At 37.4% G+C, this 16,487-nt stretch overlaps 1 protein-coding gene across 4 annotated transcripts; it reads right to left on the bottom strand.

Moving 5' to 3' along the window:
- Window positions 1-4,495: 4,495 nt before the first annotated feature.
- Window positions 4,496-16,058, bottom strand: rbpms2a (RNA binding protein, mRNA processing factor 2a). 4 transcript variants are annotated; one of them, XM_022671626.2, is made up of 8 exons: window positions 15,548-16,058; window positions 12,663-12,740; window positions 12,459-12,497; window positions 12,263-12,325; window positions 11,186-11,336; window positions 10,607-10,770; window positions 5,811-5,883; window positions 4,496-5,705 (listed from the first exon to the last, which is right to left on the bottom strand). In XM_022671626.2, exons 1-7 carry the CDS (start codon window positions 15,599-15,601, stop codon window positions 5,818-5,820), a joined length of 615 nt encoding a protein of 204 aa, XP_022527347.1. In that variant the 5' UTR covers window positions 15,602-16,058; the 3' UTR covers window positions 4,496-5,705; window positions 5,811-5,817. The 4 variants fall into 4 exon arrangements, with proteins under 4 accessions (XP_022527347.1, XP_022527349.1, XP_007235132.1 ...); XM_022671628.2 differs by having other exon boundaries at window positions 10,622-10,770; XM_007235070.4 differs by having other exon boundaries at window positions 4,496-5,708; window positions 15,548-16,057.
- Window positions 16,059-16,487: the final 429 nt, after the last annotated feature.

Here is a 16,487-nt window from a genome sequence, read left to right as displayed (position 1 = left end):
ATACTTTACATTAGCGCCACGGTGTGAAGCGTGAGGAGGTGTGAGCTGGATTTTGTGTAGGTGATCTCTCTTACATAGAGATTTAAGGCACTGTCATCTGACTCTGCTTACACTGAGACTGTGCTTACACTCAGAACGAATGGCTATATATCGTCCGCAACCAAAAAATTTTATTTCTTCCAAAAGCGAGAACTGGTTGATATATGGTTATTTGTTGGAAGGGCTCAGGTAATGAATTTACAGGGTCAATATCAGTAGAACATGCCTTTAGTGTCTACAGCATCCATACAAACACTGTACAAAGCTTTCCTCTCAATGAACAAATTATTACTAATATAGTGGAATGTTAACCTTCACTGTAAAGAACATTTTGTACATTTTTTACAGTTTCCTAGATGTGGAAGGTGGGTTTTGCTATTGCTGCCTGGTTAGGTTTAATGTTTCTTTTAAATGGTTAAACATTTAAAAAATTATATTAAAATGAAGATGAAGATTATTATTACATTAAAATGAAGGTTTGTTTATCAACATTTTATGTTCACTAATACTGATCATATATCCAACAATCAATCACATTCAGAATAATTCATAAATATTAGCTATTGCTTTTCATTTTTTCCCTTTTTTTCTGTCCAGTTGTTTTTGTTGTGCTGGAGGACGATTAAAATGTTATTTTTAATAAAGAAAAACAAAAAGCGAATCGCATAACATACAGTGTGGGTAGAGGCAAAATAAAACTGATATGGGCTTACTATATATTAAGCCTCCTCCTTAAATCATAAAAAATATTCTCATTATTATAAAAACAGAACTTAAACCAAAATAATATCAAATTACACCAATTTAACACAAAAGCAAAAAGCAGTGAATGTGTATACATACAAGAAAAATAAAACCATACATTATCTTTTAAATGTCTTTTGTAATGCTTTATAGATGTAAAGTGGAAAAATCATTTTACAATTTTGTCCCCCTAAATCTTATAGAAAACTGACCTCTATAAGAGAGAAATTTAGGAAGATGAAAATCTAAAGACTGATGAGTTGAATATGGACAGATCTCTGAATTTGTGATATGAATTGTTCTAGAATATTCCTTCATCTGAATAAATTTGTAAATAAAAAACACAGAGAATCTCAAGATTCTGAAAAAGAGGAGCAGATGGCATCACTCTGCAATACAAACAAATAATTTTTGGAGAACCAAAGACTAGCAAAAAATGTACTCCCCCAAACAGTATATTACAATATGAAAGACAAATAATGGATAAATAAAGTGATAATAAGGAATAAGAACACAGTTTGGAATCCTCTTACTCAGTCAAGGTTTCTTCCTCTCTGTGTAAGGAAGTTTTTGCCATTGATAACTTTGTGCTTAAGAGGCTTGGACTGTCTAAATCTACTTTGTGATAACATATAATAACATTTGTTGTGAAAATAACTTTATAAATAAAAAAAATGTTTAATTGAATTTAATGTACAGTTCCAAATGGTTTCAATTGCAACCATGTTTTTATCAAATATCAAGTTTCACTAAATTGTGATGCAGCTTGTTAGAATGACAATGAGAATGCATGACATTAAATAAACATCAAAATTAAGCTAATTAGGCTGGGGAAATATGCTTTATATTTGTAGTCTGTAGTCTGCATTTGATAAATAGTCCAAAATAATTAAAAATCCTAAGCTATTTGTTTGTAAGTTTTGAGGGCAGATAGGCAAAGTATTTTGAAAATGACCAGCGTACTGTGTGGTCATTATGGGATGAACTCTTTGATATTTCTGTTCTTATTGGACATGGGTGCATAAATGTCCTTTCTCATGAACACATACAGAAAACTGTGTGTGTGTATGGGAGAGAAAGAGAGAGAGAGAAAAGAGAGGTGGGGGGTTTAATTAGAGCAATTGTGATTTTAAATTAATCGGTCCTGACAGTGAGCAGAGGGGCCCTCCTACCTCCCTAATAACCCAGCTGCTCTATTCAGACATTCTCCAACCTATTACCCCCTCCACACACACACGCACCATATGATCACACACTTGGCTCTTTAATAGGAGCCCTTTTGTTTAGCTGAAGACTGGAGAGCGCTACTGTTGGGTCACTACATTAAGTGAGATACAATTGCCCAGTTGTTACGTCATTGAGTCAGTGGCCATCTGCTGGTGACTGAGAATCACTGCATCAATCTACTGTCCCATCCACCTTCTGATCTGCTTCTTCCTGGTGAGCACCTCCACCAAAGTGTTCACAGTCCACTGTCAAAGCAAATTGTGAACCCACAATTTATTTATTTAACTCAAATAAATGAAGTCTGATGTATGTAATACTCAATATTTAACAATACATTATATATATATATATAAATATACATTCAAATTGGATCTGTGAGTTGAATTAACTTAAAATAATTAGGTTCAGGCACTTGCCATTCACAGTTGGATAGTGTTTATCCCATAAACAGCACACTAAAAAAAGAACCTTTACTGATGTAAAAAATAATTAAGAAGAATTTTACCTCTGAATAAGTAAAATTTTACGTAGGCCTTATAAACTGTTATTATTAAACTATTTCCTTAGAACAAATTACATTTGTGTATATTTGATAATACACAGTAACATGTGGGGTTTGTTTCAGCAAAACATCCTTTAAATAAAAATTGCATCTTTTTCGTTGTCTCCTAGGCTATAAGATATTTATATATATATATTTATATATATATATATATATATATATATATATATATATATATATATATTTTTTTTTTTTTTTTTTTTTTTTTTTTTTTTCTAAGCTCCTGGATATGTAATATAGGGCTCACCCTATAGCAAGTATATTGCCAAAAATTGTATTTTTGTTGAATGAACTCCAAAACAAACAATTGTATTTACTTGACCATGAAAAAAATACATTATATATATATCTGATGACTGATGCCAAAAATAGTTTCAAGTTGCAGTTTAGGTTTTATAACCTAATGTGTTAAATACAATTTTCTGTTTGCAACTGGTTTAGTTAAATTATGTATGTAAATTATGTAACTTAGCCAGGTTTACAGTCCATGTTTAGGATTCTATTCTGTTTTACTTGTTTTTTTATTCATTAGATTTAATTTATGTAGAACCTTTTTAATCTCTCACGTGTACACACACACACACACACACACTAACCCTCCTACACATGGGAGAGCCATAGATCTTTGCTTGGATTAAGGAAATTCCTCGGAGAAGGGAGTCAGAGGAGAGTTTCCATATTTCTGCTCAATGTCAACAACACATAATCATCCCAACCATGCAACACACAAGGTTTCCCACTTCACACTAAGAAATTACACAACACATGCCCTAATTGAGGTATATAAAACTAAACAGGCAATACACCTGCTGCTAAAACCTTCAGAAGCACACGTTACAGCTGTTAGAATGTAAATGCACTGTGCATTAGAGTACAGAGAGAACCTGAACTTTTTGACGTGTATTGGTCTGCATGCAAGATTTGTGCCAGTGCTCCAGAGCACCAGAACGATCAGCCCAGCTGGTTTGAAGTAGAGGGATTTCCCCTTTCAGCTCTAATCGTGATGCTATCAATCCTCCAACATTCCTGCACACGACACTTTCCAGCTAGGGCTGCTAAGATCAGCCCACAAATATCAAGCCCACAGCGAGGAGTGCGTCATAAAAACAAACCGAGCACAAACTGTTGAGTAGTTGAGCTCTCGACTGTAGTGCACATTGCTGTGTGTTTGAATCAGGACCATCAACAACTCCACTCACACGCTCACTCATACTGGAAAACATGGAAACACATACACAGAAGGATAACAGTTTATGAAGAGATAAGGTTGATATGGACCTAAAGCTGAGGTAGACGAAGAGTAACTCCTAAAAAGGACGGTGAGAGAAAGCTACAGAGTGTACTGATAAGTCTTTGATAAAGGCCTTTCAAATGAGTAGGAAAAGCTCAACAGCAATCACATAGGGACCATAAATGGAGAGAAAGTTACACTGACAAGCAATAGGTTGGGAGGTGTTAGCTTGTGAGAGTGAGGCTGAACACCGGCCAGCATGCTTATGGCAAGATGATATTAAGTAAAGCCTGGTAGTCGTTCCCCTATAGACAGGAAATACCATTTTTCCTAGAAGTTGTGTGGGCATGTAATATTCCTCGATCCCCATCCTGTCATGTGTACCAGACATTATTTTCTGACCGAAAGCATGTAATGATTGTGACCAGCAACATCTGGTTTGAACTGTTGATGCAAATGGACAAGCAATTCTGGTAGAAATGACATCAAATTTCAATGCAGGAGGATGCATATTCCAAAGGTCAGTGTAGTGTTCTTAAGCTTCCATGTCACATGATGAAAATCACAGGACATGATGCACGTTCCTAGCCCCTGACATGTGACGTGTCCGTGTATAAAGAGATATGTTTGTGCTGACTTGCTGGAATACAATAGCACAAACTGCTTCGTAAAAAAACCCAGCCAGACTCCTCTCAGATCAACCTGTTTATTTTCCAGTTTCACATTCTGGAAGGAAAAAAAAAATCATTTCCCAATTTTTTTATTTATTTATTCTTTTTACAGCAATCTCATGTTAGCAGTCCATTTAAACTAGCAGTTCTGCCACAATCTGTGTAGTTCAGTATTCAACACCAAGCAAAAACAAAAACTAAACAAAACAAAAAACAAAAATTGCACTTCTCTACGTTAAACAGAATATAGACAGAATCAACAGCTATTAAAATAATACCAAAATAACACAAGGGAAGACTTAACATCTTATACAGATATACTTATTTAATTTCACAAAAAAAAAATGCATAAATATCCATTATTACACAAATGTACAAAAATATTTGTACTTCTTTTTTTGTTCAAATATACTCTAAACAAACACAGATACCGGTATTTTGGCAGATCGGGTTCGAAGGCGATGCATTCGAGGCCTGAAGGAAAAGGGTCTCGGAAGGACTCGTCCACCTCGGACGAGTTTACAGTCAAGATCATAAAGGATTTAAAGAAGAACCAAAATAAACCCAGTGCATGTGGAATTTCATTCTGAACACACAAACAAAACAAGACTCCATAGTAACAAGATGTAGGCCTCTACCTTGCAAATAACACCATACATGTAAAAAGCAAGTCAAGCGCAAAGATCTTCACAGAAGCAGGACTAGCGGATTACAGAGAAAAACAATAAAAGGGGTTAAGCAGGTCTTCTCACAACAGCAACACAAAGAAGAAAGAGAAACCAAAACATACAGAGCTTTGCATTCTATATTTCATGCCATATACTATACTCAAACATGCATAATGATTGTCCCCCTCCCCCCGAACACACACCTACACATATGCAGACATTCACACACTCACTCAACCAATAAGAGAGCAGCTAGAATGTTTAAAGTTGCACATGATCAGCTCGTCACATGTTTGGCTTTGAAATCGCAGAGACTGTACCATTAGCCCAGGAGGCCCCAGCTGTAGATAAGCATCCTGTCTTGTCCTGTTCTTTTAGAGTCCTTTTACAGAAGAGTTTTCTCCAGGAAAAAAAGAAAAAAGAAAAAATAAGTCCTTTAAATGCTCCTTGCATCTGTTAAATAAACCTGATTAAATTAAACGTCAAGCCCAGTACACGCCTTGCTCCACACGGAAGGAGAGAGGGAGGAAAAGAAGAAAGAAAAACCTTCAGTTACTGGTGGGCTTCTGAGGAGAAAAGAGAAGTCAAATAAAAAAAATAAAAAAAAGTCTCAGTTATACATTATTATACACTAAAGCCAGAGCTCAGCAGATTTAAACGATACTCACTAAATACTTAACAGAACTGGCGGGATTTCCATCCGGGCTGTGAGGTGTCGGATGGCGAGGGGTACCAGCGCATCTATAGGGCAGAAGCAGAGGCAGGTTAATAGCACATAAAGAAAGTCTGGAAAATATACTGTTCACATGTCCAAGTAATTGTGGACACTCCTCCTAATAAATGCTGGAGCAGACAGACATGAACATATTGGCACCATATAGGAAAGCGTGTTCACTTTACAGCCATCTTTGCAACCCAGCATGGCAGTTATTTTCAGTCAAGAAAGACCAGACAATTTTTTTTTTTGAGTGAGAAGCAACCAAATTACTGGAACCTGAAGGATAGATTACAGTTTTAGAAACATATTTTAAAATCTCTGAAACAATAAGAAAAACCTGATGCAAGAACAGGTAAGAGTTTGGATTTTCAGGTTCCTGGTATGACTACTGCGCTCTTGGAGATCTCCTTACCGAGAACACACTAAACCTTCCTCTGCTCTCAGCACAACCACATCAAATTAAGTCAGACATCTGCTATTTTTGTTAAAGGGTGGGACTTTATTCGCAAACAGGTGGCATGATTAGCGCTACAAGAAATCCTGTTCATTTTGCAATCAGCGGCTGTTCTCAAAGTCCCCCACTGAATTGAGCTGTATAATTTTATTTCTCTGGAATGCTGGTGCACCGTTCAATAAAACCATACAAAAATAAATATAACACCTTTACATTAATAGATATTGCCATTCATATAATGCCATGGTATACCACCCTGCCCTGCAAACATGTCAACTTTAGCAAAACAAAAGAAAAATGAAAGTAATCTGATCCTCAAAGTTGCACTGACCAACTGCTTGATTCATTATGAAACATGCATTTAGTTGTCCTTAAGAAACATAATTAATAAACATTTTGGCTAAAATAGATGAAATTCAAAACAGAAATATGTATGTATTTTCAGTGTTTGATTCTCTATTTAAATACTGTTTACAAACATTTTATTGTTAATGTTTTTATTTCCTTTTTTATTGTTAGTCTTTTTTCTATTTTAATTTACAGGTCTATGGGAACCCCTCAGTTATTCAAAGTGTGAACACATTTGTGCAAAAGCAGCTGAAACTTTTCTTGAAGCATTTCACCGAAATGCAAAATGCTATAAATCGTGGATAACGTAAAACACATTGTGCCCACTAATGTCCCTTTCTGACACAAAGCGGAGTTCCCGGTGGTCTCTGGGCAAAAGCTACCAGACAGGAAGAGCTGCAGCAGTCCTGTCTGCAGAAATCTTTCACCAGGTCACCATTAGCTCTCTTCCGATATGGCCCTTACTGAGGGCGAGCGCAGAGCTCTGGCCAAGGGCAAGAGTACTGAACAATGAGTTTGGCACGGCCTTATTGCTCATCTGATGTGGCCCGTCCACTCCACTGGTCGCCACTAAATGGCTCACAGTCTCCCACCTTCTTCATTTTGGAAAACACACCAACAATCGGCTGTTTGTAAAATGAAGTCAATGGCCATGGACAGGAAGCATAGTTATTTTAATTGCCACAGTGAAGTTTACAACAGAAGCTTATGGAATTCAGTGAGGAAGCTATGAATTTTGGACATCAACATGCTGTCCTATGTATGCAATTTACACTGATGTTCACACCTGCTCTTTATATTCATTGTACACAATGTAGTGTACCTACTAAGGCTCAGAAAGCTTGAGGCAAAAGGAAATAACTGTTTAATGATTAAGCTAATACTCCTAATGCAGAAGCTGTTGGGAAGTGTAGGGTTCTACAGGGTTGAATGCTAAAGTCTATGAAACTAATGTTAATAATAGATCTGAAAGTGAAGATCTGAAGTGTGAGTTTATCATCATGTTAGGCACTTGACAGTTCACATTCATGAATGTAACTGACATGTATCTGTCTAATTTAAATTAACCTGTCCCTTAATTTGCAAACATTGACAGGTTTGTGTGTAGTCTTAGTTTTGCCAGCTATTAATCCCAATGCAGAAATCTTTTTGAATTGTGGAGTTCCACAGGTTTCTATGATAGGGTCTGTAAAATGTAAAATGTGTGGGCTTAAGTGTGGGGATACAGGTTCTATCAGATTAAGCACTAAACACAAATAAATCTAAATTGAAAAGATTTTACACATTATTTGTATGTATGCAGTATATAAATTTATCATCTAGAGACCACAGGATGCCACATGTATTGCAAACAAACTACCTCAATAATAGTTTGGATCAATTTGGATCAATAACGCACAAAGAAACATGATTTTCATCTTGATATGGCTACTGCGAATACCCAGATCTCCACATCGAGGGGAGATTTCCTCTGCTCTATTGCTCTTAAATATCGCGATTTTATCAGTGTAAATCAGTTCTCTAAAAATTTCTGTAACACACACACACGACGTATTTCTAGATATTGCCATGGTTCACCTACCAGAGTTTGAGAGGAACTGTTCTATGCCATTGCTGAATGAACCATCTGAAGGTCAATTATTTTTAAATAGTTAAATACATTAAAGAGGGAGGAAGTGGTCCATAAACAGTATCTTTAAAATTACGCTCTTTTTAAAAATATAATAAAAAAAAGGAAAAAAAAAACAAACAAACAAAAAAAAACAATAATAAAACACATTTGACACCTTTGGGCAATCAGTCATCACTTTGACTGTTCTGGACTTTGGTCATCCGAGCTATGCAGCTTTTCAGGTATAGTTTATAGAACATTTAAGTGTACAGTGGTCCATAATCTGCAGTCATGTGTACATATGACCTTGGTCAGGGACCGCCCACCTTAAATGGATGTGCCACCATCCCCTTCTCTTCTCCTTCATCTCTATCCTTCAGCACCACACTAAAGTGCGTTCCCCTGCACCCAGAGGACGAGGCCTTTCACAGGTGTTAACCTGCAGAGACCACAGCACCGCACTCACACTCGAAAAGCCACTTGCTGCATTATAACAGCTCAGAGCAGAACAGAATTGCTTGGACTAAAAAAAAAAAAAAAAAAAAAAGGCCTAGAAGATGGTGCAGACTTTTGTCTCTAAAGGTGTGTGAATGGGAGTGTGTAATGCTCGTGAGTTGTTTTCAGGTAATGGCCAAGTCGGCCCTTTCATCTGTGACCTTTAGTTTGCATTCGGTCGTTGTTATGACAACGGAAAGCACAGTTCAGTTGGTCAATCAATTGACTCTGCTCTGTTAAGATGAGGTCCTCTCGACCAGTCGCATTCGATTAAGTGTGGAAGTGAACAGCATTAAATATTAAAAGAGTCTAACTGACATTAACAACAGTAGCAGCTTAGACCAGTCTCTAATTAAACCCGCCGACTGGTTCAGAAGCTTTAAACAAGACTGCATTAGTCTGTCAATGTTAAATATATAAAAGAAAAAAAAAAATAATAATAATAATAATAAATATTAAAAAATAAATATGTATATTTAAAATGCACATTTTATTAGAAAGTAAGCAAAATTATTTACTTAAGGCTTTCCTACATGCACAGAGAATTTAGCTCAAAATGTCAGATTATTTTTTTTTATCTGGACAAACCACAAACCATTATAAAAAAAAAAAAAAAAAAAAAAGTGTCAAAGTGTCAAAGACCATTTCTAAAGTGGTCAAAAAGGAAAAATCTTCTTGGGTTTCACACAGGTTAATTTATTTGCTCCAAAATACCAAATAAGCTCATAAGCTTTGCAGACCCAGAATAACTACAGTTCTGTAATCACCGGTGTATGTTTGTTTTTTGTTGCTAGAAAACACAAACAAACAAACAAACAAACAAACAAACAAACAATAAATAAATAAATAAATAAATAAGAAAATATAGATAATTGCTCTTTAAACAAACAGTGCAAAGTGAGACACAAGAGGCAAGACCCCATTCCTCAAAGGGTTAAACATTCTTAACTGTCCACAGTCCATAGCAGCATGTTAAGTGGTCGTAGGAGCAAATAAAAGTAAAATCTATGTGAGCAACAAAAGCAGTCATATCCCTCACCTGCACAGTTTTACTAGCTTGTAAAAATCCAAACGTAAGCATTTTGGCTAAAGTTTAACTGGCCTTTACCGGCTACAGATTCACTCAACAACCAATGCATAATCCAAGCAGAGACGCAATTAAAAACAGATTTTCTCTGTGTGAAGTCTTAGCAACGCTGGCAAATGGAGGAATGTTTAGTGAGATGTTGAGAATGCAGGTTGGAAAGTTACTATACACAAACTGTACTCTGGCCAAGACAGAAAAAGGTGACAACATGATTACACATTCAGCAACACTGTGTTAACATAAATAATATAGTTAAAATAATTCAGATTTGTTGATTAGATTAGGCTCCCTCTACAGTTTACATTCATAAAATGTTCATGATCTGTATATGTCTAATGTGAATAAATCGGTCCTTTAAGCAATGTTTTGCCCTGTTGTGTAACAATCAGAATCAGGAATTAATAGCATAATCTGTTGTGCCCATTTTGTTGCATGAAATATGATTTCTAATCTGACAATCTCACAATCATGTCGCATGCCCACAAATTGGATACATATCTGATCTATAACCCATATCTACACACCCAAAAAAAGAAATATAGGCAAAAACAAATCAGAACAGAGTCACAGTCTGGTAATGTGAACGTAGCCAAGGTCAGTCCACATGGTCTGATTTCTAAAGTGATGAGTAGTTCAAAGAAACACTGGTTAGAGCAACTGATCTCACATTTTGCCCATCACTCCACTGTACAGCATGAGTGAGTGTGTATAGAGTGTGTGCAGTGTGAAAGGTAAGGAGAGGGAACACACCGGTTGGTCCCTCACCTGGGCGTGCAGGGCAGCGGCGGCTGCAGCGGCTGCAGGGTAGGTGAAGGCTGCGTGAGGCAGGCCAGGGGTCAGCTCAGTGGTGTAGAGTGGGTACGGGGCCCATGCCTCTGGAGATGCTGGGATTAGTGCTGCTCCAGTCAGGTCATCTACAGACATACAAAGTCAAAAAGGCATACTTTAAGACATATGTGCACGCAGAATCTACAAATATATTAATATTTTGGAATGTTTTTTGCATACAAGGTGTAACAGTTCCATTCGAGACAAAACAAGCACCTCAAGATGCATTTAAATTCAGAAAACTATTCTGAACGACTCTTCTGTTTTAAAATTGTTCTCCACTAATTCATACCTTAAAAATGTCATTTCACATTATGAATATTCACAAAGAACAAAACATTGTTCTTCTAATGTTCTTGACGTTTTTCAATGTTTTCATTTTCATTTTTATTAAACTATTCATCAAGAAAAGTTTACATCACCAGAAAGAAAGCAAGAAAGAAGAAAATAAAGTACTAACTGAACATATAGATGAGATATGCATGCATACAGTACACTCACATGGGTCCCGGGCAATGAAGTGAGCCCCAAGAGCTGGGTGTAGGCTTGAGGGGTTGGGTGTAGCCATCAGCTTACTCTTTGCCATCTTGGTGTTAGCCTTGGCAAACTCCAGGCGCAGCGTCTGAGGATTCTCCGGGTCAAAGCGAATTCCCTAACAGACAAACAGAACAGTGTGAGAGACTGATGGGAGGGTTTTAATGTCACTTATTAGTATAACAGAAGAATAAAATTACACTTTCTATGCTTATAATAATTACTGTAAACAAGACAAGCTTAGGAATAGATCCTAGATAAAAACTGGGCAGATACCAGCAGAGCTTTAGTAGTAGACACTGCAGAGGTACAACAATAATACGTCCAGCAAATACAGTAAAACCATTCAGACACACTACTTTTTAAATTAAACTTTATCTTGGTAAACAACCAATTGAACAGTAAGGCTTTATTTTAAAGCTTATAAAATTAAAATCAATTTGTGCCCTCCAAAGCTACACAGCACGTTATCTTCAATGTTAACCTCAAGCCAAACACTTAAAGACTATCAGGTTAGGTTATAGATACATAAAGTACTATAAAGATGTTATTTAGATTCAATGATGATCATAACATTGCTGCTCTGGATATAATAACATCTATTTTTTATTACATGCTTTATGAGAAAGAAAACAAAAAAAACAATTATTTAATTATTTAAGTATGTAATTTTGGACTATGTCGATTAGTCCTTGTTTGTCACAAGACGGAAAAATATGTGGTTAAAACGTTGGTCTGACAGAAATGATATGCAGGAGGAATGGTCAGTGCACCCATTTGAACCTGATGTGGATGAACTTCAACAGATCCATCTAACTTTTTTCGTCAGGATGAAGAGCTTCACAAAAACAGAGCCAACAGTCCATGACGTCATGGAACTTTCCACTTTTAGGGCCTGAGAGCGAGTCAAACTTATTTAAACCCAAGAGCCTGAGATGAAGTCAACCTCTTAGACACGAGAGCTTTGGCGCATAGGGTGGAGACCTAATCAATAATTCAGACCTGGATGAACATTTACTTACAGACGGGCCGATGATTACTTACATTTAACGCGTTTTTCGCTGCTTCAGCTCCAGACCTGCTGTCAAAGGTAACAAAGCCAACAGGCTGAAAAGGGAAAGGTGTTTAGTCTTATATCAGTACTTTATTATATCAAATCAAAAGGAAAATAAATGGTATACACTGAATTAGCCAATTGTGAGACAAGCGCCTCAAAACAGATCCAGGTCCAACAGATTACCTGCTTTGAGGTTAGTTTAATGAGAGACCCTTCATATCCCTGCAGCAAAGGGAAGAAAAAACAAATATATATGAGTCTATAGTCAATTACAAAAAAATCTAAATTTACAAAACAATAACATTGTTATATTTTTAATAAAAATTCTGTAATGCACACAATTCAACAATAGGTGAAGACTATACTGGAGCGATCTGTGGGTCATACCTTGAATGGCCTGAACAGCAGGTACAGCTCCCGTGGCTTGATGTCTACAGGCAGGCCACTGACAAAAAGGGTTCGTACCTAGAAAATGAAAAGGCCTCAGTAACTAAAGAACAGGGAGTGAAGTGACCCATAAAGCATTGGCACTATGATATATGTAATGTGAGCAAATCAGATGAGCTAGACATTTTAAAATGGTAAGGTTTCATGGAATCCCATGTGACATGGGGGTTTACTGTGAATTTGTGTTTAGTGAAACAGTAATGTGTACCTGGAATAAAAAGAAGATACTGTGTATATGAATCAAGTTTCAAACTACCTTTAGCGCTGCCAGCTCGCAACTTTTCCCTTCCTATTGTCTCAGAAACTGTGTCCATTTTCTGCAGCTTTTGTTCAGTACTTAAGATTGACTGTACACAAAAATCATGAGAAACTGGTGTTAGTTAAGTGAAGACATTAAGTGTGTGCACGACTACCAGGTGTGAGTGAGCGGACTGAGCGTGGAAAGTGTTCGTGGATGCAAGAATCTCTCTACGGGGAATGAAAAGGATTGCTACTCTGATGCAGTGATAGGCAGAAACTCTAATTCAACTAGACAAATGAATCAGATGAAGCAAATGATATTGAGTGGTGGGAAGAAAGAGAGAAACAGTGGTTGGAAAGGCCAAAAAAAGTTCATTTGACAGTAAATTTTACGAGGATAAGAAAATAAAAAAAGGCTTGATTTGAAAGCATTTGTAGCAACGAAAAATTCCAAAACATTAATCAAAGCTAATTTGCCAGACATTCGAAGGCCCTGAGAAAGGGAGCTTTTCCAGAATTATTTCTCAAAAATCATCTACCAAAGGCTTACAGGTCTAGTTCATATTTGCGCACAACTGCAACAACTCAGTAAAAGCAGACAAAGTGTACGCTGTGGTAACACTAAGGGACGGCAGTTAATCCACTTAGAAATTAAAATATATAAGTAAAAGTATATACTGTATTTTTACTAATGAATTATTCATTTTTATGTCTACAAACCAGAAACCCTCTAGTGCATCAATTCAGCATATCTAAGCACTTGACAGCAGCAAAGATAATGAACTCTGCCTCCCCCCAAACCCCCTACTTGGACTAAAATACCAAACACCACCCAACTCAAGCAGAGTTTCATATTTCTCCAGGCGTCATTTCCACCAATACAGGGTTCACTGGAAATAAGTCATCATTTCCTTCATTTCAAAGAGAGTTGCTGTGCCGCTGGGGGGGCTGGACCAAGCCAAAATAATCTTTTCACAATGCTAAAGACAAGTGTCTTCCACAGCGGATTAGACAGAATGACCCAACCAGCACCTGCTACAAACTTCATAAGCCTTTGCTCTAGACTAAAATGTGTGAACTAAAAGTTGTAAATTTGACCAACATCCGTATAATTCCAAACCATGTTTTAAGGAGGTCTAGAGCTACAACACAGACTTGGGTACACACAACAAAAAGAAGAAACAAGAGTTCCTGGCCTGTTTGTACTAGAAGTCCAGGCCCCAACACAATGGGCCATCTGAACATGGTGAACCAAATGCACTGACCTAGCACAGCAACCCTCCAACACAATGGACCCCACAACACGCCACACAAGAAACACGCCGTCCTCTTCCCACCATGAAAGGAAAACAAACACCACTAAGAATCATTTCCCCACACACCAAAACCAGTGGACCAGAACAATGAGGCCAAAACTTTGTTCATCCAGGACACAATCCAACAAGTAATACAAATCCTCTCATGATTAAGCCAAAAGAGGAGCATTTTTAAAAGCAATTAAATAAAAATCTCTCCTTTTCTTTCAATGTTCATATTTCCATATGTTGCCCAAAAAAGTGAGGGCTGCAGGCTTTAATCCATTTGTTAAAAAAAAAAAAAGTAGACAGGAGCCCTGGAGGTGGAGAGACCAGCAGGTTCAGATCCCCTACAAGTTAATTGAAAAGCTAAACAGAGCAGACATGCACCAGGAAATCCCTCCACATCGCGCTCTGGAACAAATCCAGGGGCCAGAGGTGACCAGAGAACTGGAAAACACTCCTTAAAAAGATACTTCTTCAGAGATTCTCAGCTCTAATTCATTAAACATAGACACCACAGATTTTTTATTTTATTTTCATAAATAAATGAAACAAAAATAAATGGAAATTCCCCTCAGCTAAACCTAAATAAGCTTTATGCGTTACATTACATGAATTACACACACTGCCTCGCGACATGAAAATCAGCCTTAACAAGACTAACATTAATCAGTAACGCTAGTTAACTACAAAACCAGAGTCAATCAGTCAAAGCTTACAAACTGATTTTGAACACTAAATAAAATATAATCACACAATATGAAAAACACTTCAAATACCAGAAATCCGCAGTTTCTTTTTTTTTTTTTTTTGGTGTTTCTCTGAGAGCACACTGAGGTTAGGTGTAAATATACGGGCTACACAGATCAAACACGCTGATGAATAGACAGGTTAGCTACAAAGCTAAAGCCACCAGGTGTGATAGTTCTAGAGATTAATCATCAACCAACCTACAAAGTGAACAATAAACTCCTGCTCAAGTCACACATTCCTCACACGGTTACAGAAAATGGGAAGAAAACAGAGCACGGTTACTTAAAAGTCTAAAAGCCGCGCCGAAGAAAAAACATGATAAAAGTCACAGCTGAGGAAAAACGCGGTGACCGAAACTCCCTGTCTGAGAAGTTTCCTCTGAACAGCGTGTTACAAGTTTAACTTTTCGCAAAGCTACGATCCAAAAAGGGGGAAAAGGAAGGAAAGTTCACACACAAAAAGAAATTCCCCGCCGTCCGGAGAGACAAAACAAACTTTAACTTCACTAAGTAAAGAGTAGCAGTGTCCCCTTACCTCCTCCTCTAATGATACATTGTTGTTCGGCTCAGAATCTGATTTGAGACTCATTGTGTAACTTTAACGCTTCTTTGTGCGAAAGAAAAAAAAAAGAAAAAAAAAAACTACTTTGTTTTGTTTTCCCTGTCGGTGGATTTTTCCCTGATGTGCGTTAAAGTTGCAGAAGAAATCTTGGTGCCGTATTTGGTGAGACTTCAGAAAAGATGTGCCCAGGTGAAGCCGTGCTTTAAGCCAAGTATCCAAGGAGGTACCATTAAAATAAAAATTAAAAAAGCAAAAAACTAAAGGTGATGTAGTGGAGAGGTGCACTGTGAGGGTGAGAGAAGGGAAAAAAGAAGTGATTGTTTTTTTTTTGTTCCTCACATCAAGCTCGCTTTAGTTAGATTCAGTTAAGAGAGGTAAAGAGGGACCCAGGTCGGATTTAAAGGTGGAGATGAGCGCAGCTCCTCTGTCTCCTCATTCGCTGATCGCTCCTAATAAAGCTCCGAGCCCGAAAGTGCCGCGGCAGATGGAACTCAGCTGGACGAGCTCGAGGCCCCGCCCACAGGCCCGTAGCAGCGCCGTCGTTAGGGAAGCGCTCCGTCTCCTGTTTTTCTTTCCACCAGTATTCCGACGGGGCCCGCTGCAGAGCTGCGGTGTGATTGGCGAGTGGTCGCTCATTCTTTCAAGCGGTCTACCAATCAGAGAGGTCTTAGCACGGAAAGGCGGAGCCTGCCGGAAAAGAGGTGGGCAAAACCGTAGGTCGACCCTGTAGGCCAATCAGGAACGCTGCCCAAAACTGCGCGAGACCTTCTCATTAGGTCTAAACGATGTTCTGGAATCATTCTCTTATATATATATATATATATATATATATATATATATATATATATATATATATATATATATATATATATATATATATATATATATATAAAGATGACTGTATTTATATAGA

Source organism: Astyanax mexicanus, chromosome 2 (genome assembly GCF_023375975.1).
Source record: "Astyanax mexicanus isolate ESR-SI-001 chromosome 2, AstMex3_surface, whole genome shotgun sequence".
Classification (NCBI taxonomy): Eukaryota; Metazoa; Chordata; class Actinopteri; order Characiformes; family Acestrorhamphidae; genus Astyanax; species Astyanax mexicanus.
This window is presented reverse-complemented; position numbering and strand designations above follow the sequence as displayed.